At 40.1% G+C, this 25,058-nt stretch overlaps 1 protein-coding gene across 7 annotated transcripts in view; it reads right to left on the bottom strand.

The window, feature by feature from the left end:
- Window positions 1–25,058, bottom strand: part of EVI5 (ecotropic viral integration site 5) — a 152,007-nt gene that overhangs the window by 69,283 nt on the left and 57,666 nt on the right. For all 7 annotated transcript variants that reach the window (XM_074961325.1, XM_074961322.1, XM_074961319.1 and 4 more), the window contains 5 exons: window positions 21,221–21,355; window positions 18,359–18,499; window positions 17,584–17,742; window positions 14,476–14,622; window positions 6,324–6,419 (listed from right to left, as the gene is read on the bottom strand). In XM_074961325.1, the coding sequence (XP_074817426.1) occupies window positions 6,324–6,419; window positions 14,476–14,622; window positions 17,584–17,742; window positions 18,359–18,499; window positions 21,221–21,355 (678 nt within the window). The remainder of the gene's footprint in view (window positions 1–6,323; window positions 6,420–14,475; window positions 14,623–17,583; window positions 17,743–18,358; window positions 18,500–21,220; window positions 21,356–25,058) is intronic.

Raw genomic sequence — 25,058 nt, 5'->3', positions numbered from 1 at the left:
AAGTGTCTTGCACTTGCACCTAGGAAAAAATTCACAGAAAAATGCATGATTTAGGCTAAACATGATTATGGCCCATGTTGGTCTGACACTTAATCCCTAGAGTTTCTTAGAAAAGCACCCTTCCCCCTCAAAAGGAAGAGTATGTGGTAACTTGACTTCCCCCCCTGCATTTTTATCAACCCTACAACACTGCCACAAGGGTAGCCGTTTGTGATGCTCCAAGTTAAGTTTAATCACTTAGTTTTAGAGTCAGCCACAGACACTCCATAAATTCCTGTTATCCAGAGTGCACTTTAAGACTTGAAATACAAATAGTAATGTCTTAAAGAGGAGTGATTCTGAAGGACCCTCTTGCACCCCTGGGTTAGGTCAGAGCAATGATGAGAGGGTTGGAAGTGACCATGCAACAGAACAATCTTAAGAGGACACATGGAGGCAGATCCTTCTCCACAGAGAATTCTCATCTCTCTATTATAGATCGGGCAGTAGCATAGTTTAGTTTTGAGGCTGCCTGACACTTCCAGTTGTAAGGCCCCGTTTTCATGTGCTTTTAAAACTAACAGATGTTAACCATTTGGAATAAAATTTTCTATGTGGGTGTCTGCCTCAGGCTGCATCTATTCTGGAAAATTTCAGCCAAAACAGTTCAGCAGTTAAGGACAAGACTAGAGAAAATTACCAGATTTTCCAGTGTCAAAATTCTGGAGACCTTCTCTTTGGAAAGCTTTAAAGCATGGCCATGATAGAGCAAAGATTTGAATTTTGGCAGGGAATAGCCTTTGTGTCAGGGATGTGCTTTTTGTCATCCTGGTGAAAATCCACCCAAATTAGGCCAATGTATCAGACTTTGAAAAAACGGCAGACAACACATGCTCCGTGGAGACTTGCTAGAGGTTTACATCTAATCTCAGAAGATTCCAGCCTCACTGAGCATGCTCCATTCCCTCACAGCTCCTAACGCTAACCACACTGTGTGCACAATCCCTACAGAGCAAATGGCCAGGCACTGAAACTGGTGGCCTGTCTTCCCTGTATTCTCAGTGACCCCTCTGCTGGCAAACGGGTATTGTGGGAGAGGAACCCACCTGACAAACACATAGGGAACAAAGAGCCAAACCCAGGATATTGTGGGTGAGTAGATGGCACAACAAGCCTGGTGAAGAGGCTGGGACAAAAGAAAAAACTAGCAGGGCAAAAAGACAGACTTGGAACCAGTTGTGGGAGGGATTGGAGATTAGACAAGGAGCCAGGATGAGCACGGTGACTGGCTGGGAAAAAACTGGAACAAGAGGAGGTGAAGACACAAATCGAATGAGAAGCCCAGGGGTGGGCAGGAGAGGCAGGCAACTGGAGACCAGGGAGTGAACTGAGTTAGCTAGCCAAGGTAACTGGGGACAAGGAACTAGAGGGGTGGGGAGACTGGGATGGAGTGTAAGGAGAGGTAATATTAGGATTTACCAGGCAAGAAAACTGGGACTGCTTAGGTGAGAAGAGAATGGGATGAGGAGCCAGTGGTGAGATAGAAACAGGGACAGGTTGGAGGGAATGGGTCAGAAAAGGTCAAACTTAGGGTAAAATGGCAGAATAGTCTATGCCCACTAGAGAACTCCCCCGAAGCCTAGAATCAAGTCCACAATTCCTGAGTCACCATTCCTCTGCTGGCAGCAAATATCCATCACTCACTAGCAGTGTCTTCTCCTTTAGTGCTTGTCCACATAGAGGATAAGATCATCTATTTCTGCTATCCATTACTCTGTTAGTTCAAGTGGCAGAAGTCTGTCATGGATCTAAAGGTTCCTACCCTGCTGGTGAACCATGTAGAGGGTCAATATGATGCCACATGACTGAATCAGTCTTTCCCAATTTTTTTTAATAAGATCGGAAATTACACAAACTATGTTAAAAGAACTTTAAGGGTGTAAAGTCAAGCACTCAAAATTTAAGAAATAAAAAACAGTATGTGATAATCAGACTGGATCATAATACATATGGGCCAAATTAAGATTATGTATGCAATCTCAATTCTGACATTTCCTAACTTTTGAGTGCTTGACTTTGCAGCCTTAATAATGTTAATGTAGGGTTTGTTTTTTGTGTAATATAAAGATAGATCTGCAGCTTCTTAAAGGCAAAACTTCTGTTTGTGTTTTATTTGGGGTGTAGTTCACTAGCTCTAGAAATAAGCATTTATTCTCCATGACTATTCTATTGTTTTTTGGTTAAGGCGTTATGAAGGCTTTGGGTATGGATTCCCGAAGTAGTAGGTTTTGAGCATAAGCTTCATTATTGCTACCAGAAGTACTATCTTTAAGCTAAATGTTGTAGCAGTGTTAGTCCCATGATATTAAACAAGGTGGTTGAGGTAATATATTCTACTGGACCAACTTCTTACTGAGACACAAGTTTTTGAGCTACACAGACCTGAAGAAGAGCTCCGTGTAGCTCAAAAGCTTGTGTCTCACCAACAAAAGTTGGTCCAATAGAATATATTATCTCATCCACCTGGTCTCTGCAATATCTTTAGGAGAAGTTATCTGCTCACAATGCTTTTCATATGTTGAAAACTTTAGCACAATCTAGTTAATCACAAATGAGCATTTTAAAATGTCTTTATGTCCTAGATTTATGTTAGAGAAACTAATATTTCTACTGAAAGAATACAAACTCAAGTTTAAAGTGATGTGTCTGTACATAACCGGGATATGACAAAACAATGGCCAAATACTGGAATACAAAATGCAGCTACTTCAACAGACTGATCTGAAACCTGTTAATAGGATCAGTAGCACACAAAGGAAACTGAACAGCGCAAGCTTGAAAAATGAGCAACTCTGCATGTCAGACATGATAGAATGACTTCATACCATAAATGGATTACAAACAGAAGAAAACATCCACTTTTCTTATTTCCGAAAAAAGTGAATGCATCTCATTGAAACAAGCTACAGAATGTTAACAGGAAACATCAACGAGGCCTGCTAAAACAGGGTCACTACTTAACAAGTATTTTAATACAGCCAAATGGAAAGTTGCACATCTAGGAACAAAGAATGCAAGCCATACCTACAGAATAGGGGACAGTATCTTGGAAAGCGGAGAGATTGAAAAGAATTTAGGGGTGATAAAGGACAAGCAACTTCACATCAGCTTTTAATGTTATACTGTGGCAAAAGTGATCGTTGGATGCATAAACAGGAGTAATGAGTAGGGAAGTGTTTGACTGTATATTGTTAAAGATTCTAGAACACTGCACATAGTTCTGGTGTCCATTGTTTTTAGAAGATGTTGAAAAATTAGAGAGGGTACAGAGCAGAGCCACAAAGATAGTCTGAAGGCTGGAGAAAATGCCTTAATATGAGGCTTAGAGAGCTCAATCTATTTATCCTATCAAAAAGAAATTGAAAGGTGACTTGATTATGTTGTCTAGACCTTCTCTGGGAGGAAACACCAGGTACTGAACAACTCTTTACTCTAATGGAGGAAAGCAAACAAGAACAATGGCTGGAAGTTAAAGCCAGACAAATTCAAATTAGATATACGGCACAAGTTTAAGACCGTGTTTAACTACCAGAACAACCTACCAAGGGAGGGTGAATTCTTCATCTCCTAAAGTCTTCTAATTAAGACCAGATGCCTTTCAGCAAGAAGGTCTGCTTTAGTCTAACAAATTATTGGGCTCAATATAGAGATAATGGTGAAACTCTACAGCCTTGTTATACAGGAGGCTAGACTAACTAGTTCAACTGCACAACTCCTGAACGCATGCACCAGTGCAGCAGACCTGCTCTACAAAATGGCATTCTCCACACAGCATGATCTCACATGCACTGTACGTGTGAGGTCACGCTGCAAGAGGATGCCATTTTGTTTCTGTATGCAGCCCATAGAGGTGTTGTGCAACTATGCATGCGACTCACGTCGCTGAACCATATGATCCAAAGGCCCCTTCTGGTCTTAAAAATCTAGGATTTAAAAAAAAGTGGATAAAAGTGTAGTACACCTTTTTTAATAAAATGTTTGTTAGTACATATGAAGAGTACATGAGAAGAGATTGACTAAAACGCAGCTATTTTCTTGTTATCTTGCTTCAGAGATAAGCAATTCATCTGTAATAATTTTACTTATTATGCATTTCTAAGGCACTTATCACACAGTATCTAGGCACAATGTGATAAAACAGATGATTGCTCTATCTTTCAATCATTTTTGTGCCTACTGTGCTTGAGGAAAAGTATTCATGGTAAAGGAAGCTTCATAAAGGCTCTGTTAACTTTATTTGTACACAGCAGCCTATAAAGCAGACATCAGTGTCGCAAAGAAAATGAACAGATGCTGTATCACTTTCTCGTACAGACAGCAAGACAAGAGTGCAGTAAAGGAATAGGTTGGGATTTTAAAAAAAGAGTTTGGATCATGTAAGTGTAGCTAAGGGGAAAGGAAAAAAGATACAGTAGTTGAGGGATCAAAGGGAGAGAAAAGCTTGGCCACAATAAGCTAAAGAGAAACGTTTTGAAGGCAACATTTCAGAGGAAACGACTGGGGCAATTTAGGAAGTCTCTCTGTACAACTAGGAAGTCTGACTGATATTTGAAGTTGGTGCTACAAAATTACAGCATCACTCAATGCCTCTAAGTAAATATGGAATCTACTATGGGCTGGCAGGGCTGTATTACATAGCTGGCAGCTCAGGGACAATGACAACTTATTAGAATGTAATGGTCACCTATCCAAGTGGAAATGCCTGAAGCCAGAGGACATTTAAGCCAGAAGAGATTTCTCCCAATTTGTTTGCAGGGGTAATGGAAATGGAGAAGGTGGAAAGTTACCAGCAGCGTGACACAGAAAGAAGTAACAAAGGAGGGGTTTAAAAAAAAGGGACTTATAGGGGAAAAGATCAGTGCAAAGAAAGGGGCAAGAGGAAGAGGACAGACTGGCCAAGGCCAGAGAAGAGGAGCTGGGGGAAGAAGACTCCACATTTCAGAACACAAGCCTGGACAGCTCCCAGAGAATCTTCACCCCATCCCAAATTATACTTTGGAGTGTTGAGGAAACAGGCAGGGAAATATACATAGGGTTTCGTTTTTTAAAAACTAGATCCATGTATGTCATGCAATTAAATAAAGAGCAATGGTTTTAGAATCCTGTGCAAAGTATCTGAATTTCATGCATTATGCCTACCCCACAGCCCATGAAGTAGTAGATTGTGGATTCACACCACCACCTGGCTGGAGATCTGGGAGAGTTTTTAAGCTGGGCAGTGCAGGAGGAAAGTTTGAGGACTTAGCAATGGTTCCAGGGACTGGGCAGTAGGGCATGTGGTCACTGCTCTCAGAAGGGGCATGCTAGACAGAGGGTTTGCACTCGAGAGACCGTGTCTAGAGACTCCTAGACAGCAGCAGTGCCTGGACTCTGTTCAGACTCTAGAGGCTTAGAACACCAGGGGATTCGGGGGCTTGATTCCCTCAAATCAATCTGGTGAGTGGGCAAGAGGAAGCTCTCGACTGAAGTTGTTACAGCAACTCAGAGGGAAGAAAAGTCCCAGTTAAGACAGTGGTTGACATTCAGCTGTGAGAAGTTGTAAGGAGGACAATCAAAACTGGCACAGCAGAGTTAAGACAGAAGAGTTGTAGGTGAGACATGGGGTCAGATTTTTGATAGCAGAAAAGTACCTAAAGGGTACATAATTGTCACTGATTATCCCTAGAGCCAGCAAGTCATCAGGCCATGGAATAATATAGGCCCAGAAGTATAGATTGGAAGTGAGGGGGTTGAAATAGAAGCTTAAGAAAGCACCCTCAGAGACTACAGGCCATAGCAAGAGCAAGACTATTATAGTTAAAGTCAAACAATATATAGCTGAGACAATTGAAATGTGGGTTTAGGACAATGCCTACACTTCTGGCCCTGGCAATACAATTGGGCAAAACAAGAAAGGTGATTGGAATTAAACGATGAGAATTTTTTTTTAAATCTAAAAGGAGGTTTTCAATTTTTGAAACATTCATTAGTAGTTTACATTTACATTACATTGACAAAGTCAGCAAAGGCAAACAGGCAAGTTAGAAGCCAAGAAGAAATGCATGGCTCTCTGTCACTTGCATGGAAGCAATAATTAACATCCCAGAAATATATTTATTTGACAGAAAGCAAGGTCTTTATTTCTAAAAGGAAATATTCAACAGTATAGCATTACCCAACATTAGAGTAGCATGGCCTTGTGCTGAGGTAAGAAGGAAAAGGGAGCCAATAAAAGGGATAATGCTAAATAAGGATGAGGCCAGTACTATGTTGCACATTTAGCATTTGCGAGTGTTATTTGTTACCTGGATTTCCAGTTCAGCAATGTGCTGCTGGAGTTCTGCCACAGCTGCTATGCTGTCTGCTTCACGGAGTCTCACTGCCATCACTTCTTCCTTGTTCTGAAAAAGAGTTGAATAGGGCTAAGCTGTAAAATCAAGAGAGAACTTTCTCTGATATTTTGGGTTTCTGAGGGGGAGGCTCCCTGAGCCAGGGGTTCAGCCTGAGCCTCAACATCTACATAGAATTTTACAATCCTGTAGCCTGAGCCCAAGTCAGCTGACATGGAGCAGCCATGGATGTTCAATTGTAGCGTAGATATACCCTAATTTATTCGTAGCAGATGAAACTCGAGATGGGGCTCTTCCTCCCTGTCCCCCTTCCTTCCTTCCCCATTCCTCTATTTTGTTCTTTGTCTTCCCTTTATTTGGGGGATGGGGGAGAGGGAGGAGAAGAAATATAAATAAAAGTGTTAAAGATTTTAATACCCAGGAAAAGGACTAGATTAAGAGTACAAGTGAAGTATTCTCTTCATCCACAGAAGTGATATAGCATAGACAGTAACACTGCAAACCAGTGTACCTCAACAGTTGGCATGTAAAGCACACCCCTAGCTGTCAAAGGCTTAGTCTCCATAGTAATTCAAACAGTGGCCTCCCAGTGCTAACAAGGTATCTATCACAGCAGTCCATGCCCTCTCAACTGACTCATTTCACATAAGGCAACTGGTAATGTTACCATCAAACTGGATTATCTGTAACAGTGACAAACCACTATAACTAAAGTCCTTTTAATCAAGCACCTGAGCCATATATCCTAGCAGTGGTTTAAGTGTATGCCATTCTACAATGCAGATGTTTGACATTCAAGTTAGAAAAAAATCAAATTTAAATAATCTTAGTTAAACATTGTGGGGAATGGAAGTTAGTTCAGACCACAAAGGTCCTATAAGATTCGTATTGTGTGAAATATCTTTAGAAGTCTACAGAATAAATTTCCCTAAATTTGGAGATTGTCACACTTCCATTAGAGTTTGATGCTTGGTTTTTTTCAGCTATTTGAAAGCTGATAACTGTGCTATAGTTATCAGAACTTGGATAGATAACAGTATTTCTGATAGGTTTCAGAGTAACAGCCGTGTTAGTCTGTATTCGCAAAAAGAAAAGGAGTACTTGTGGCACCTTAGAGACTAACCAATTTATTTGAGCATGAGCTTTCGTGAGCTACAGCTCACTTCATCGGATGCATACTGTGGAAACTGCAGAAGACATTATATACACAGGGACCATGAAACAATACCTCCTCCCACCCCACTCTCCTGCTGGTAATAGCTTATCTAAAGCGATCATCAAGTTGGGCCATGTCCAGCACAAATCCAGGTTTTCTCACCCTCCGCCCCCCCACACACAAACTCACTCTCCTGCTGGTAATAGCTCATCCAAAGTGACCACTCTCCTTACAATGTGCATGATAATCAAGGTGGGCCATTTCCAGCATAAATCCAAGTTTAACCAGAACGTCGGGGGGGGGGTAGGGGTAGGAAAAAACAAGGGGAAATAGGCTACCTTGCATAATAACTTAGCCACTCCCAGTCTCTATTTAAGCCTAAATTAATAGTATCCAATTTGCAAATGAATTCCAATTCAGCAGTTTCTTGCTGGAGTCTGGATTTGAAGTTTTTTTCTTGTAAGATAGCGACCTTCAAAATCAGACCCATTTAGATTTTGAACTGTATTTTTTTTTATTCTGGAACAGTCATTACAGTAATTTTAAAGTTGGCCTTTTATTGGATCTTGTAAACAAAGAACATCAGTTGTTTCCCATCACTGCACTATTAGAGCACGTTGTGGACATGATTTTTCCTTTTGTTACTTGACTATCACTTCTACAGCCATCAATTAAATTAAATTTCAGACTTAGTTACTAGAAGATTACAAAGACTAAACAAAAAAAAAGAGCACTCCCTCTTTGATATTGTAAAGTGTTTTTTTCTAAATTCTGACTTTGACAATAACTGTGGACCTGTTCTACTACATTAGTTACCTGTATTTTTCAGAGTGATGAAAACCGTAGCGTCAACAAATGTAATGCTACTGACTCAGACCTCATATCTCATTCAGGCTGAGGGCCATATTCTGCCCTCAGTTCCACCCATGCAGGGCTGCTGGGTTACTTTACCTTAAAGCAGAGTTTAGCCCTAACAGTATAGTAACTGGATTCCTTTTAATCTGACTGTGCTGATTACAAACAATTCAAGATGACATCATACAGCTGATGAATTGTTGATCAGATACAACAAGAGGAACACACTGACAGACACTTCAAATTCTTGATAAAGTTTGAAGTGTTCACAACAAGTCGATGTATCTGCTCTCAGTTAAGATGAGAAGTATGGTCAACTTATTCAAAATTAGACTAATACACTGATGGTACATAGCAGGTGATTTTACAGTTTCATGACAAATAACTGAGGAATGAACAGTGGACCAGCTAACGTCTCAGAACCAGAAGATGCAGCATCTTTCACTTCAGCAGTGGGAAGTGTGCCAATAAAAAAACCCTAGCTCCCTTTATTGAGCAGCCTCTTCTTAGTCAGATGCTGCATAGATCTGTGAACTTTGCTCAACTGGACTTATTCTTGGAGAAATTCAAGGAATTAAACTGCAAAGCAGTAGCATCCAACAAGGAAATGATAACACTGCAAAGGAACTATTCTCCCCCTCCCCAAGCAGGAGACTGGCAATCAGGACAGGAGTCTAAGACCTTTTTTTTTTTTTTTTTTGGGGGGGGGGGGGTGTCAAGGTTTTTCAAGAAAAATTATCCTGACTGCATGACTTTGTCTATACTTTAAAGTCATTTGCTCAGATATACAATTCTCTTAATTAGTCCTAGTATTACACATTTCTGACGCAGTAAGTTTTAGATGAGAGGATACGATCCCAGAGAGGAAGAGAGGCCTAATTAGGTGGCTCTTAAAACACTGGATGGAGGAACATGAAGGAAGAGATCAACCCTATTAGGTTTGGAATATTAGTGAATAGTTGCCCACTGGACTATTGTTGCCCACTGGACACCATATAGTTGCCCACTGGACACCATATTTTTGAACATCCATAGCATGTTAAATTTTCTAGCTTTCAAGAGGGTTGTGCTGAAGTGGCCCAAATATGAAAATCATTTAGGTAGGACTCCAACCAATTTCAAAACATCTATTGTCAAATTAACTTGCATTTGGGGAATGAAGATCTGTGTCACCATTTCAGGCAAGAGACTTGAGGACTTCATGTAGCCTCTACTGTTCCTCCCCTCTGGCCCTGGGGCCCCCACATGTCCTCTTAAAATACCTAGTTTTCAGTGATGGCCATAGCAATGTTAATTATACCTATCATTCCCAGACACTGCAACAGTTCTTATACCTTCTAGTTCCTTACATTGACATATTTTCTTTGGTTCAAAGCATTTCTGCTTGAACCATGTCTAGCAGGCCCCATCTATACTTTTAGTTGATGTAAAATGAAAATATTTAAAACTAGAGAAGCTAGTGGCCCTGATACTGCAATGGAAAACCTCTCATTTTATTCCAAAGAGGTTGTATTGATGACAGTCATGCTAGTAAGGAAACTCCCAGATTTAGATTGTATACATACTTGGTTTTTCTGGTTACCCATGCAGATATTCTAATTTTAAGATCTCCTTACTTGGCTGAAAGAGTCACCACACATGCCTGTCCCTCAGGAAATTAAAGAACACAGTTTATGTACACGGGAGACCCATTCAGTTCTCAGCTAGAAGAATGAAGATTGAGGCTTTGAGGACGTGTTCGGTTGCTATTGGAGGGGGAAATGGGTGGGAGAGGAGAATCTGAGATCTCTCCACAAAAGGTAATGCTAACATGAAAAAAATATATTGCTTGGGGGGACTTGCAAAAGTTTCACCTTCTCTGTGTGCATTAAGTTTTGCAAGTGAACAGAAAACATACCAGAAAATGTAATAAGCTAAGTGCTATTATAAAACTGGTTCTAATAGGTTTTCTACTACAAAATGCTACTTTAAAAAAGTGCTTGTATTCTGGTAGCAACCACCCAGGCTTTAGCTTGCAGTCTAAAACAAACATACACTGTGTGAAGAGGGATGCAATCAAAATTATATAAACAGCACACGAGGTACATTTTAAAAAATAACTACACTCAACCACCCTTCAAACCTATGCATTATTAGTTGACTAACTTTTTGCAAATATCATGGAAACAGTGGGTCTTGGAGGAATGCAAAAAGGCAATATTTGCCCTTAAAGATCCGTTCAGGAAGGGCATTCCAAGCAGAAGGTTGCGTGAAAAAAGCAAGAAGAGTTGGAGATGCAAACATAGGGGAATCAAGGATAGCCTTGTTGGCAGAGCAGGAGACAAGAGGGACAGAATTGTCTTAAGGACTGTAGTAGAAGCTTAACAAAATGCTGTGGAAGAGGGGGAGCAAATGGAGGCAATCAAGAAGGTGAGAGAGAGAGATGTGTTTAGAATAAAAAGACAAGGAAGATTCTAGCAGTTTTGTTGTGAATAGCCTAGGGATGGATGATGTGGTTGTCAGGGAAGTCACAGGAGTCACTGTAGTAATATGGGAGATGAGGAACTGAACAAAAGGCTTACCTGATCAACTAAGAGGGGGAGGCACACTCAAAAGTGTTATAGAAAAATCTGGATGTGGCCTGGATATGTGGGATAAGGCAGAAGGAGTCAAATATAAACATCTAGGTTTATGGGCAGTAGGAAAGATGATGGTATTGTCAACAGTAACAAAAAGGGGAGGAGGCTTGGAAAGCAAAGATAGGGAGTTCAGGTTTGCCCATGTTGTGTTTAAATTGCAGTGACACATCCAAGATGTCAGAAAGACAGGCTGAGATGTGGGATAGGTTGGAAGGAGCTGATTAAGAGTGGAAAAGATAACTCTCAAACCTATCCACATACACATGGTAGCTGAAGTCATGCAAGAAGCCCAAAAAAATGTTAAAGGAGAAGTTGGTCAAGGGAAGAGCCTGCGTGACTGCCCACAAAATAGGAGGATCCACTGAGATACAATGAAAGAATGATCAGAGGGTAGAAGAGCCAGGAGAAGACACAAATACCCAAGGAAGGACAAGATGTCAAGAGAGCAAGTGACCAGTTTTATAAGCAAGTGAAGGAGGATTAGGTAGAGAGCCAGAAATTCTGGCCATGAAAGGAGTCAGAGATCCTGGTGAGATTAATTTCAGTGGAATGAAGGGGCCAAGTGGAGCTAGAAAAGAGGAAGTGCAGGCAACAGTGGCAAATAGTGCCTTTGAGTTTAGAGATTAAAGGATGGGAGAGGAAGTAGTTGGAAAGGCAGGTGGAATAAAGGGACTGCTTCTTGAGGATGGAGAGACCACAGCATGCTTTTATTGAGGGGTAGAAGCAAGAGGCAAGTCAGGGAGGAGAGGGTGTGGGGACAACAGGAGGACAGCAGGCACGACAGATTATATCAGTGATAGGATTTTGGGGAAGGGGAAAGTGGAGGGAAAATTAGGACAGTCCTACTTAAGCAAGTTAATCACAATTGTCTATTAATACCAATTTACAAATAAAAAATGTATATTAATGCCATTATGCAGGATTCTGTACAAAAAAATAGATATGGGGCCTGTTCCAAGCTTACATTCAAAGTCATAGTTCAGATAACGTGCCAGAATGCCAAATAATCTCCATTTGGCGCAAATAACTTGATTTTAACTTCATATTAACATTATCCTGACAGATCTCAGAGCATCACAAATGTGCATTTGTGAAGCATGTTGTGATATAAGCCTCATACACCTCTCAGGGACTAATGATTATGATCCAAAATTCAGGGTCTAGCCAGGATCATAGTTAGCATTTCCACCTCATTCACTGGCCACAAGGATTATACCTGACAAACACACAGTCCCTGCTTGCACTGAATATCCACTAGCCTCTCGTCCCAACCCATTTTAGAGCAAGATTTTCCATGCCAATTATCCAGATGAGGATGGATACAAACTTAATCTAGAATCTGGATTAGAGGACACTCAAAGTGCTCTCTTACTTTATGAAAAGGATGAGGATACCCCACTTCTTTGCAATATTTAATAAGGATTTGATGTGATTATTAGTATTAAACCCTATGAAAAAAGAATTTACAAGTGGGGAAGTGTCATTACTTACACACTAAGAAATGCCACCAATATATAAAACAGTTGTGAACATTTAGTAAGGAAATCAACATATGGAAAGCAGTAACTGATTCGGCATTAGAAACCAACTCTTATGTAGAATGAAGTGCTGATTCTAGTCAGAGGAACAGAGAGCTGACACTTAATATTCAGTGGGCAGATTCCTAAAAAACAACTTCCATTGGCTTGTCAAATTCCACTGCACATTAATACCCAATTACCTGTACACTTATTTTAGGTTGCATTAGAAAAAAGGAGGCTAGCAACAGTACAATGTAAAGAGCAGGAAAAATGAAAATCCTTTCTAAAGAGATATTGAATGTCCTAGGGGAGGAGGACTAGAGTATATCTAAGAGAAATGGTAAACACCTTAAATTAAAATCAAATGAAACTGAATAAAAAAACTCTTCACTGGCAAAATGAAGTTAATTAGGAGACTGGTTAAGAGACAGAGGTGCTGAATACATACTACACTTCGTAGTTTAGGGTGATTAAAGTTAGGTCAGCATAGTTTAGTGTACAGAAATCTAGTCAATTAAACTGTATTACCCGGAAGAGAACACTTTGAAACACACACAAATTTTGTTATTTACAGGTTTGAGAGATATTAATATGTATAGTTTTCTTACAATAAGGATGTAATTTCATCTTTGGGATTTAGTGACAGTGATAAACCACTCAAGCTTCACTCTTGGTTTATATTGTCATCAGAACCCACTGATGGTATTACAGCCTTACAAACACTTGGGTGCATGTTATTTCTTACTATATGCATACATTTTGAATAAGAGTGTCATTTGAGAAATTTTTTCCTTGAAATATTTTTTCAACTTTGCCCTGTATAATGAATTTGGAAACATCTGGAACTTAAGTGTAAACATAAGCCATTTACTTTTGCTAAGGCAAAACTCAGATATGTTCATGGACACATTTGGAAGCTGATGCAGTATATGAACACAGTGTACAGCTGAAGGTTTAAGACCGTAGTTTGATTATTGATGTGCCGCTCATGCTATTCTTTTGGATTACACTAAAAACTGACACAGGAGAGATATTGTATATATTCAATATTTTAGTTTACTTTACTAAAGGAATCCTACCACGCATGTGTACTGAAAATTAAGTACAGTAAAGACATGCTTTTAACTTTTGTTTTCAGCTTCTGATATGGAAAAGAATTTTACACACTTGAGCTGGAACAACCTTTGGTTTAAATAGTGTCACTTTTAGGCTAGGGGCAATGATAATTTTGAAGTATGGTTTTACAAGGAAGTTCCTAAAAGTCTTGCAAGACTCCATGTTTATGGTGTCTGATTGTCCAAATTTGGTATAGCAGTTTAGAAAGAAAAAATTGTGATTTTTTAAACTAAAAAGTGCAAACTGGACCTGGGATTTCAAAGTCAAGCCAGACTCTTTCATTCTTGTGGATTGACCACAATGAAGAGGTCTGTTCTACCCAGCCTTCTTGGACACAGATTGACCAATTGTAGACACTCTACAGAAAGACAGGCTGCCACTGGACAGTGGGTACCGTCACACCCTACCCTGGCGACATGTCCCCTTCCACCCTAATTCTACCCTTGCGACCCCTCACACAGCTATATTGATTCTGCTAACCAGAATTAAGGTACTATAAAGTACTTTGTCATAAATGCAATCAGTTATGTCTGAGTAAACCATGTTCGGAGTCTGCTGTGTAAGTTTGTGCCTTTTATACAGTCACTGACTTTAAAGTGTAGTTCTACTCAAAAGTTAACTTTCACAGGACCACAAATTAGAGAAGAAGATTGTCATCCCTCCTTTTGGTGGGTGGTAAATCCAAGATGATGTTTCTAATTCACTAGAAAATGTAAGGTTTTGCTTTTGTGAGGTTTGTTGTCTATATAAAGCTGAAAATATGGATCTGGTTGTCACAAATAAGAAAGAAGAATGTGAATATATACTTTGTACATGAATGGTGTGCTCATGATGCTGGTTACCTTGCACTCAGTCTCTGCTTGTTTACGTTTTGCTTCACTCAGCTGAGCAAGAAGCCCTTTGTTCTGCGCAGAAAGATATTGCACCTTTCCTTGTAGATTGCTGACCTCTTGCTCTGCCCTCCGTAAATGGTTACTGTTGATGTGGTTCTGACATTTATAAAAAAAAAAGTGTGTCAGAAGAGGTCTTATCACACCTACCTAACTAGACAAGGAAAGCACTAACATTTCTTCCAATAGATATTTTATAAACAGGATTTACAAGTCAGTTTTATTTACAAATTCACTAAATCAAAAGGTTATTTTATTGAGCAAGAAGCATTCCAAGATTTGTTGCAATTAAAAATTGCTCATCTTAATGTTTATTTTGAATGAAAATATGTTTTGATAAAGTATACTCAGATACCAGGTGGTCTAGTGCAACGTTTCTCAAATGTAGACATCAGGGGGTTTTCATGTGGCCACGACAGTCATCTGGGCAGTGATTGGGGAGGGGGAGGATCAGCCTCTCCCACTCCTTCCTTGTTGCTCCTGGATGTGCAGCACCCCACACCGCCTCTGGAGAGAGAGGTGGGGCACAATGCTGCAGCAGCAAGGTGAGTTCTTGACCCACCTTGGGGGGAGGGGGTTTCAGCATCAGGCTCCAGCAGGGAGACTTCAGGAGCCTGGCCATGCAGCCCTGGGCTCCAACCGCGGGGCAGTGGGTACTGACCACCCCGGCTCTGGCCACGCAGTCCTGACCTCGAGCTGAGGGACTTCGCCTCCACGCTCTGGTTCCAGCTGTGCGGCAGCAGGCGCTGGCCCCCGGCTCCAGTCTCAAGCTCGGGCTGTGCAGTGGCAGGTGCCAACCCGCAGCTCTGGCTGCGCTGATCCATGCCCCAGCTGCACAGCAGCAGGCGCCAACCCACAGCTCTTTTCCCAAGATCCGGCCACGTGGTGGCGGGAGCTGGCCCCAGGTGCTGACCCCTGGTCCTGGCCGCGCAGCAGCAGGTGCGGGCTCCTGGCTCCACCCATGCAGTCCTGGGCTCTGGCCCCCAGCTCTGGGCTCTGACCTTGTGGTGACAGGCACTGGTCCCCAGGCGCTGACCTACAGCTCTGGCTGCGCAGCAGCGGGCACCAATCCCTCCGGCTATGTAGTTCCTGTCCCTAGCTCTGGGCTCTGGCCATGGGCACTGAGCCCCGGCCACATAGCAGACACCAGGTCATGGCTCTGGCCACTTGACAGTTGGACTCACCCATCCCTATCGCCCCTGCTGTCTCCCACAGCACCGCATCCATTGCCCCCCCACACTGCCCGGCATCCATCCCACCATCACATCTGGCCCCTGCCACCTCCCCCTGAAGCCCCGCCACATACAGGGCTTAATGGGTCCTGGGGCTTGCTGAGAAAAGTGATATTAACAAACACGCAAGTATCACTTTTCACAGCAGACTTACAAGTATCGCTTTTCACAGATAGCTAATATGTTTGTTAAAAATCACGTCACTTTTCATAGCCTCCCACGTAGCTACTCAGTGTGCTGTGATATGAACAAATTTACAAATATCACCCCCAAAGAGGAGGCAGCATTATTTGTATTGAGTCTGCCAAAAAACCTTACAAATATAAATTACAATGATTTGGATGTGTATCTGTGCATATTTAATTGTTTTTCCCTAAAGTTAATTAACTATTTTAGGAAAAAGTGTCAGTGTGGCCACCAGTGAGAGTTGGTGGCCGCACTTTGAGGCCACCAAAAAATTTGTTGAGAGAACACCTGGTCTAGTGTATACAGAACATTCAGATTAGTAACTCAAGTATGTTCAACACTGAAAGGCAAATTATATTTTTGCTTAGAAAGACTATATATGTTTATATACAAAATGATATATGAACCAAATTATTGTTCAAATGGAAGATAACAGCATACGTCTATATACAAGCACTCAGGAAATACACTGAAGTGAGGTTATTTATGTTTGTTAGTACATGGCATATGATAAAACAGGATAACTATGCCCCCTGCTGACTGAAATAAAAAAATGCATTAACTGAAAGTAATTTCTACAATGCAAAGTTAGCAACCCTAATGAAAAATGTTTAATTAACTTATCTGAGATATTTTATGAAGCTTTTACTCCATCAGTGGCACGTAACAAGTTCTAACTGGTGACTCTGGGCCAAATACTGGGTGCAGAGTCAGTTCTTTACACCACACCACCATGTGTCCCAACTCCTGCTTCCTGGGACAGCAGGGAATGGTACTGGTAGTGCTGAGATGCATTCAGAATGTAAAATGTACCAGGTTTCTCCATGTGTCAGTTATGTTTGAGACTTTTTCCATGAGAGGATTCCCCAAAAGTTGATTGCAAAGCCTTCACTCCTCACCTCCTTTCAAGTAACAGAAGTTCAATACTATGCTACAGAAATTTCAGGAACAAAAGTGTTTGGTGAAGTGCACATAATACAGGTTTTTTTTGCCAAGTGATGCTCCCTCATTCCTTGGTTATAGCAGAATTTAAATAGGTAAACATGTTACACTTCTCTCTTTACAAACACCCCAGCCACATGGAATTTATCACAGCTAAAGGGGCAAAATGTTGGTGCAAACTCTTTCTTAAGTATTGGCAGCACACAGCTGATCTGCAAGGATCCTCTGGCCAATTCAGGAGCCAGATTCGTGGGTTATGAAAGAAGGTCACCATCAGGCAAAACCGCATAGGCAACTACCAAGGGGAAGGAAAGGAGCAGATAGTATTTTTGTCAGATAAATTTTGCCTATTAAATTTAATGGATTTAAAAATACACTTATTGCTGTACTAAACTAGGACTGTAAAACAGTTGAGATTCATACATATCCACCCAGCATGGTGAGTTCATTACTTAACATCAAAGTGGGAAGTTTAGAAAGATGGAACTTCATATCTCGTAAATCTTGAAAAGAAGTGGAAGGGAATCAAACTGGAGTCTCATTCTTAACCAGTCGAAAAGCATAAGATTGTTGTACTGTCTCATTATGCTACTGTCACTGGTAAAGGCTATCCCTCGGCATCCCTAGGTGCCAGCATTCAGTTTGGATCACAATAATGCTTAACTCTCTGCCATCTCAGTACTAGTTTTCAATAACATACCTGTGTTTCCATCTCCATCATTCTTTGTTTCATCTCTTTTAGATCTGCCTGACTTTCTGCTTCTCTCAATCGGATTGTCATCAATTCATCTTGCAGTTCATTCACAGTGTTCTTTCTGGATGGATCTTTCCATCTTCCAGCAGTACGAGCTAGATGACGCTAAAATCATTTATAATGGCTTTTTTTAGATTATGTATCTATAGCTATCTCTCAGGACTCTCCTAAAATACTATTACCTCATCTGCTGAAGAATGAAGTACTTCACAATCCACCACAACAATTTTGAAGAATCAAACAGAAGACTAACATAGCATTACAGTTCATCATAAAAACGACAAACAGCCACAAGGTTACAGTTACAAAAACTGAGAGAGACAGTGGCTTGGGGACAGGAATTTTCAATTGGTGCAATCATGAAACTGAAAGTCTGTCCTTAAAACAAGAGAAGTTTGAGTATTTCAAAACACCTGAATAGCAGGATTTTGCTAAGCTCCAACCTCTACGTGCATTCACTGAAATAGGATCTTTACTTTATACTTGTATACCTCCCACCAGAAGGTTTTAATTTGTGGCATGAGGTAGAAAGCCCTCATCTACAACCTGGATCCATTTTACATTTTTAAAGTAAAAACATATTGTGGCTCCCTCATTTAATATGCCATTTCTGTACAGCCCCAGTCACCAGTCTACTTGACCCCATTTTTCAGACTTACATATTCAATTATCCTGCTTTATTCAAAAATATTTAAGTTTATCAAGAGGTTTATATGCATACCTGCCAGTGTTCCTCCAAATCCTTGACTTGCTGTCTAAGTTCTTTTAGGCCCATCAAAGCTTCTGCTTCTCTCAACTTCACAGCAATCAGTTCTTCTTGGAGTCTGGCAACATTATTCTCATCAGGTAAAGAACTGTTCCTCTGTAGCAAAGAAGACCCTCTTAAACATTTAATTGAAGAAATGTACATTTAGGAAGTTTTGTTCCAAGATCACATGGAGTGATTACTATTCCTGATGCACCTTAAGATGAAATGAGAAGCTTTAAAGCTAAATCTGAGATTGTTGATAGAATAAAGTATGGATTTAAGTTAGACAAATACCTTTTAAGTATGAACTAAATTACATACCAAGATTTCAGACCTCCTGGCCTCTAGACTTTTCATGCTGGAGTTGATGGCATCACTAAAAAGCGGGGCAGGGAGCTGGACTGCTTACACTGTCTTTGGTATTAATGATGCCAACAAAAATGCATGGAAAACAAGTCTGAAGGTTTTGAGCTCTATTTTTGCTAGGTAAAGTGAAGGTGGAATAGATTTTATATCATTAAAGTGACTTTTGCCATTTGAGCCTATACATCTCTTATTAATGAACGAGATCTCAGACTTTAATTTTTGGAAAGTTTGTTCATCCTCGAAAAAGGCAGAAGAAAGTGATGTTGAAAAAAGATGGGTCAATGAAGATTCAGAATGGCAGTTGGGCAAGGAAACATGAAACAGGGACAGAAGCAGAACCCTACTCAGGGGGAGGGGAGAGAAGAGAAAGAAAAACAGAAAGAAAGAGGAAAAAAAAGTCTGGGGGAAACTAACCAGAAAGAAGAGTAGCTGGTAACAAGAACAGGTTGGAAAAAGTTAAAATACTAACATGGAATTACTGAAACAAATTAAACCAACCAAAAAGTGACAGGGAAATTTAAAAAAGAAATCCACCTGAACAGGAGCATCCCTGCTCATCACATTGCTAATGCGTGACGGATTTTAACTGCTGTTAAAAGTCTAATTGTGTTGTTCCTCCTCCTCCCTACCATTTTTTAGTGTTTAAGAAACACTGGTTGTTTTTTGTACCTTTGGGGATCATGATGATTTGGCTAACATAGTATTTATTTAAAACCTTAGGATTCAGTAGTACCACCAGAATTAACAGATGGTAAACATCCACTTTAACAGCTTCAAAAAGGTCTCAGACGAAGTGCTGTAGCTATTTCCAAGTATGAACAGCTACAGTACATCCTTCTGGGCTCCTGAACTATTAGTGCATCAGCGTAGACCTTGGGACAATGAATATAATTTTTCCCAGCCTACATGGTCTAAAAATAATAGACTGCAGTAGTCAAAGCAACTTTTGGTTATTTTAGGTCCTCTCATCCACCCAAGTGTACATGCTCCAGTCCAGAGATGCTGTAACATTATAAAGTTATTTCCTAAAACTGGGTTTTATCTGTTATGGTTATAACTTTTTTCAGATGTAAACTGAATTTTTAAATTTAAAGAATATCATGTCCATGTCTGAAGAGGCTTAAATATAAGTAAATGCTCATCTGAATTTTGGGGTCAGATCACGAATTCTTATTTGAACATGTTAAATTTATCTGTTATTTCCTTAATGTTTTATGTATCTTACACCACCACACACCTGCCAAGCCTTCCAGAGAATTTGATTTACCTGTTATGAGTCAAGATGTTACTTTTAAAAACACTGTACTCCAGGTCTTACTTTGCCTAAAATATAAGTTTTGATCAAAGTCCTTGTAGTCTGGTGGGTCTGTCCACCAGCTTGGGGACAAAACCACAGCCACCTCTGTTTTAGCCTTCTATACAGGCTTTTATTCTTCTGCCACACAAATGCAAGATTTATAGAAAAAGTAACAAAAAGGGATAGTCCTGACCTGGCCTGATACTGCAAGGTCCTTTACACCCCAGAAGCTCAAAAGGTCATGACCTCCCTTGGCCTCAGGGGGATCATAGGGCCTACCCCATCTGATACACCCTTCTGCTGCTGGTCAGGAAAATGTGTCTCTCCTGTTTCCCCACCCTTACGGAGCTGTAGCCTCACTTATAGCTTCCCACTGGGAATCAGAGTCAATCATTATCTGCTGGTTCCCAACTTCTGCCAGGGCTTGCTGTTCCCTGGTTCAACAGACCCTTTGAGGGGCATACTACCATGCAGTACATCATATCAGTTATATCATTTGGGATTATTCCATCTTATTCTGCAAATTTTTGATGTGCTATAGATTTTTGTTCTGCAAAGGAAGCTGGATGTTTTGACAGTTGATTGTTAGAGGACAATTGTAACTTTCAATATGCATGAAAATGAGGGAGATGGTTTTGGTTTTGACATCCGAGAGAGAGTTGAGGTTTTTGGTACTGTGAAGGGGAGGCATCTTTTTCCTTCTCATTTTGGAAATTTTCCTGCCCAACAAGCACTTGAAAATTTGGGAAGGAGGAGAGCTTTAATTCCTCATTCCCCATAACAGGTACCTTTGTCAGCAGCTAGCTAGACCCTGCATCAATATCTATCAGTAGTCCAAGCATTGGATGGACGCTATCTTGAGGCTTGACAAAACTATCAACAATGAAATAAAATGTTTACACGGACCACCACCAGAATTCAATGTGATCACATGGAAATGAAATGAAAGGGAACTGTTCACACCTGAGCTATTGCTCCAAGACCTCTGAAGGCTCAAGCACACATCTTTGCTTTTGCTTACATTCATCACAGATTTTTGAAATTTTTTTGCAACCATGAGCTAGAAACCAAACATGATAGATTTTTGCAGCACAATCATGCAGCTAAACTATGGGAACTAGTGTGGTTATTTACAGTGCTACTTTATATGGAGGATCCTGGTTTTGATTTACCTTTTCCATCTCTAGAACCTTATCTTGCATCTCCTTCAGAGCACAATGGGATTCCGCTTCACTTAGTCTGGCTTGGACCAACTCTTTTTCCAGCTGTAGCACAAAGTCTTCACTGTAGCGGGAACTGCACTTATGCTATAAAAGTTTGCAAATATACATTATCAAGTGAGAATAGTAGTGGGCAAAAGTTTTCACACACTTAAATCTACAAATAAAGTGTGCTCCTGAAAGCTGAAGACTAACAGCAGTATGCCTGACAGTGCAGATAGGTGCAGTACATATTTCTGTCCAAAGCTCTCCTAATACGCTTCCATCCAGACTTGCAGATGCTGGTTGAGAGGCATAGCACTAGGATATCTGAAACACCCTAAATGCACCCAAACATACAGGATCACATTGTGAGCCCCTTAATTCCATTGGGTTACTCACATATTTAGTCCCAATGAAATCAACAGGAATATTTGTTACAGTAACTGATCACCAATGTGAATAAGGGGTTACATCTGGCACAGTGATTTTGTGATGTGCAAAAACGAGAGAGTTTATGGAAAGACTAGTTTGGTACAGCTGTCCTAGTTACAGTCAGCCTATTAGTCAGAAATTTTCAGCAACCTTTCAGTACCCCTGAAAGATTACCACAGATCTTAGCTCTCAAATCATTGCTTACTTTAGTGATACAATTAGAATTGTGATATCTTAGGACTCCTGAAGAATCCCCCTCCTGCTGCTCCCTTCAATTGACTTAGCTCACCATATTTAAAACAAAAAACCCACAACTACTGATGGTGAGGCAATAGCCTAATCAACTCCAGTAACAAAAGGTCATCCTTCTATCACCTCTCTGAACTAGAATATTGTTGTGAAGTGGATAAAGCAGCCACTTCCAGCACGGAGGCTTCACTGAGAACTTGTAACCAAGCAAGATGTTACTTCAGTGCAGTCATATTTCACTTCTTGCGACAGCCACGTTGTAAAAAAAAAAAAAAAAAAAAAACACGCATCTCTTTCAAGACTGCTTTACCAGTGCAACAGAAGACTTTGTTGCCACCACAAAGCCAGGAAGATTCACAATTGAATAGTCCTTGGCAGAACCTGCTTGATAGGCAATACCACTCCCCTACCTGAGAATTTCTTTTATGGTTCTGTCATTTGGGAAAGATGGTTGTTTAAGTCTTCAAGAAAGCAGTGGTCTCTAGAGTTTTTACATGCATAAGTGCTATGCAAGTCCAATTTAAGGGGCAACAGTTGAATATAGTTTCTATCGTATAGTATTATTAACTATAACATCTGGAATTAAGACCCTGTATATTTGTTTTACTGAATCATCAATTCAAAATCAGATCAGAACTATCAGTTGTAACACATGTAAACAAAAACACTTCCCATTTTGTCTATGTTTTTCTCGAATGATTTAGTTTCTGAATTAAATAGACTTTGCAAAGCTACTGAAGCATAATTTATATTATGGTAGCACACCACATGGGACTAGGCACTATACAGAAATAGGAAGACAACCCTTGCCTGAGGACACAAACTATAAAGACAGACAAGCAGTACAAGGTGAGCATATATAACATACAAGGAAAGGGGCCATAGTGATGGTTAGCCATTGTTAGGTTTATTTTTTATGTATAAAATGTGTGAGTTGTATCATGGCCTTTAAATTCAGTGCCTACAATTACCCCAGAGGAAAACCTGTGGTAGTACTGTACAAGTTATATGCCCACAAGTCAACAGAATACAGTTCTATAGGGTGGAGTTGTATATAAACCTCAAGGACCAAATCCTACTCAGTTTACTCATGCAAGCAGTCCCATTTTTTCCAGTGTGCCTACTCATTTATTGCAAGCAAGTGTTGGCCCTAAACAACTGTGACAGAACAAATATGCACTGTAGCATTTAGGGAACATCACAAGTACTTTGCTGTGATTATCAGTTTTCCTTCATCACCACACTAGTTGAATTCATGTCACTTTTCCAAATGTACATAATTAAGCCCATAGTGAGCTTACTTCAAAAAACATAGGTCCTGTATATCTTATCAATGATACTTAGAGCAAGTTTGACAGTCTGTTATAGGTTTCTTGTTCCAAGTTCTGTTTAAGATAGGACATGCAAACAAGAAAACATGGCATTGTTCCTTAAGGTTGAGATCCTCATTTTACTTTTTAACCAAGATTAATTTACAATAATTCATTTTTGATAGGAAAGTAGAGACTTGAAGAGCTACTTAAAACAGTAATTCCTGCTTCAAGGACATGATATTTTTTTTTTTTTAAATAGAAGTTTGACGAGGTGCTTATTGAAAGTAAGCTACTTTATTTCTAATTATTTGGCAAATTTCAGGTGGCTTTCATGTAGTCCATTGCATCAAAATGGTCCATGACATGTATGAACTACTCTAATTTGTGTATGTTTTCTGACCAGTACTTTGTTCCTTATTGTTGTGATATCACCACAGTAACTGAATGCAATTTTGTATTTCAATTCTTTTATTTCAAGTCTGCCTGCAAGTCATGAATGTGCCTACAACAGACCTAACTTTATGCTGATTGCCCAGCACAGTCAGAATAACCAGGAGCAGATTTTTGCAGAGTTCAGCGTTATAGCTTTTTGCTCATCAGATAATCATGGACATCAGAAGACATTAGATTTTCTGTTCTACATACTGAATTACCAGAATCAGCACCATTTTAGATAAACAATTAAGAGTCTACTTAAAGGTGTGATTTTACATTGAAAATTTTGCAAAGTCAGAGCAACTTTGCTTTTAGATGCCAGTAGCTTGTCCCAGGTCACACAGGAAGCCTGTGGCAGAGTGAGAAACTGAACTCAGATCTCCAAGTCCCAGTCCAATGGAACACTCAATCCTTGGGAAGATGTTACACAGATGCATGTGAATATTAAAAGTGTACCTCTACCATAAGTACAGCTCCAAGACACATGGAGACAAACATAAATGCTGGAACTAGGGATGGTGCTCCACCCCCTGGCTTGAAAGGGTTTCCATCATATACAGGGTTTACAGTGTAGTGGGGGTGTTGAGAGCCTTTGAACAATACAAATTGTTCCAGCACCCATGGAGGCAAATCTCTAGTACCTTCCTCATTTAGCTTCACAAATGGATACATTACTCTCTAACCCATTCAGATTTTAACAACTCAGGAACTGAATTTCACCACTATGAAATGACTTTGGCAGCTGCCAGATTGTCACATTCCCCAGGAAATGCTTTTGCAGCGATCTACAGTGAAGACATTAAGATTATTGGCTCAGTGAAATCCAGGGCTGCTCACACACAGTTGCCTTTGGCCAGAAGCTGCACACTCAGTTTTGTTTATGGAATCAGGCACTATCTATAGTACTTTTCCAAACTACTTAGTTTCAGGTTCTCCTTGGGTAAGTTACATTTTGTTTTATGATTCTTTAACCATCAAGTTAAAAAGTTTGCCACTATGCACACATACAGTATTTAAAATGCTTTAGTGAATGAATTTGTATTTCCTTGGGCAACACTATGCTTTTCAATATCACATTTTAGCAGGTGTTCCTGAAAGAAGTTGCACTCTACGGAGTTATAAACATAATTGAATAGATGTGCATTAGTCCCCGTTCAGGAAGCATCACTATTCAAACAGGACATTTACTACTTTACGTGTCTACAATGCTTGAAAGCTAGCCATCATGAGCTTCTCAAAGACATCTGAAACTATTTTTTCCCCAGCTGCACAGGAACTTAAAATTTTAAATTTATTCAAATCAAAATTAGATTTAGTTCTAAGTTATGCGATTTACATGGAAAATGGAGGTATGTGTTGAATACACATTTTATAGTCTA

The sequence above is a fragment of the Natator depressus genome, chromosome 8 (assembly GCF_965152275.1).
Source record: "Natator depressus isolate rNatDep1 chromosome 8, rNatDep2.hap1, whole genome shotgun sequence".
Lineage (NCBI taxonomy): Eukaryota > Metazoa > Chordata > Testudines > Cheloniidae > Natator > Natator depressus.
Note: the sequence above shows the minus strand (reverse complement) of the source record. Positions and strands in the feature narration are given on the sequence as shown.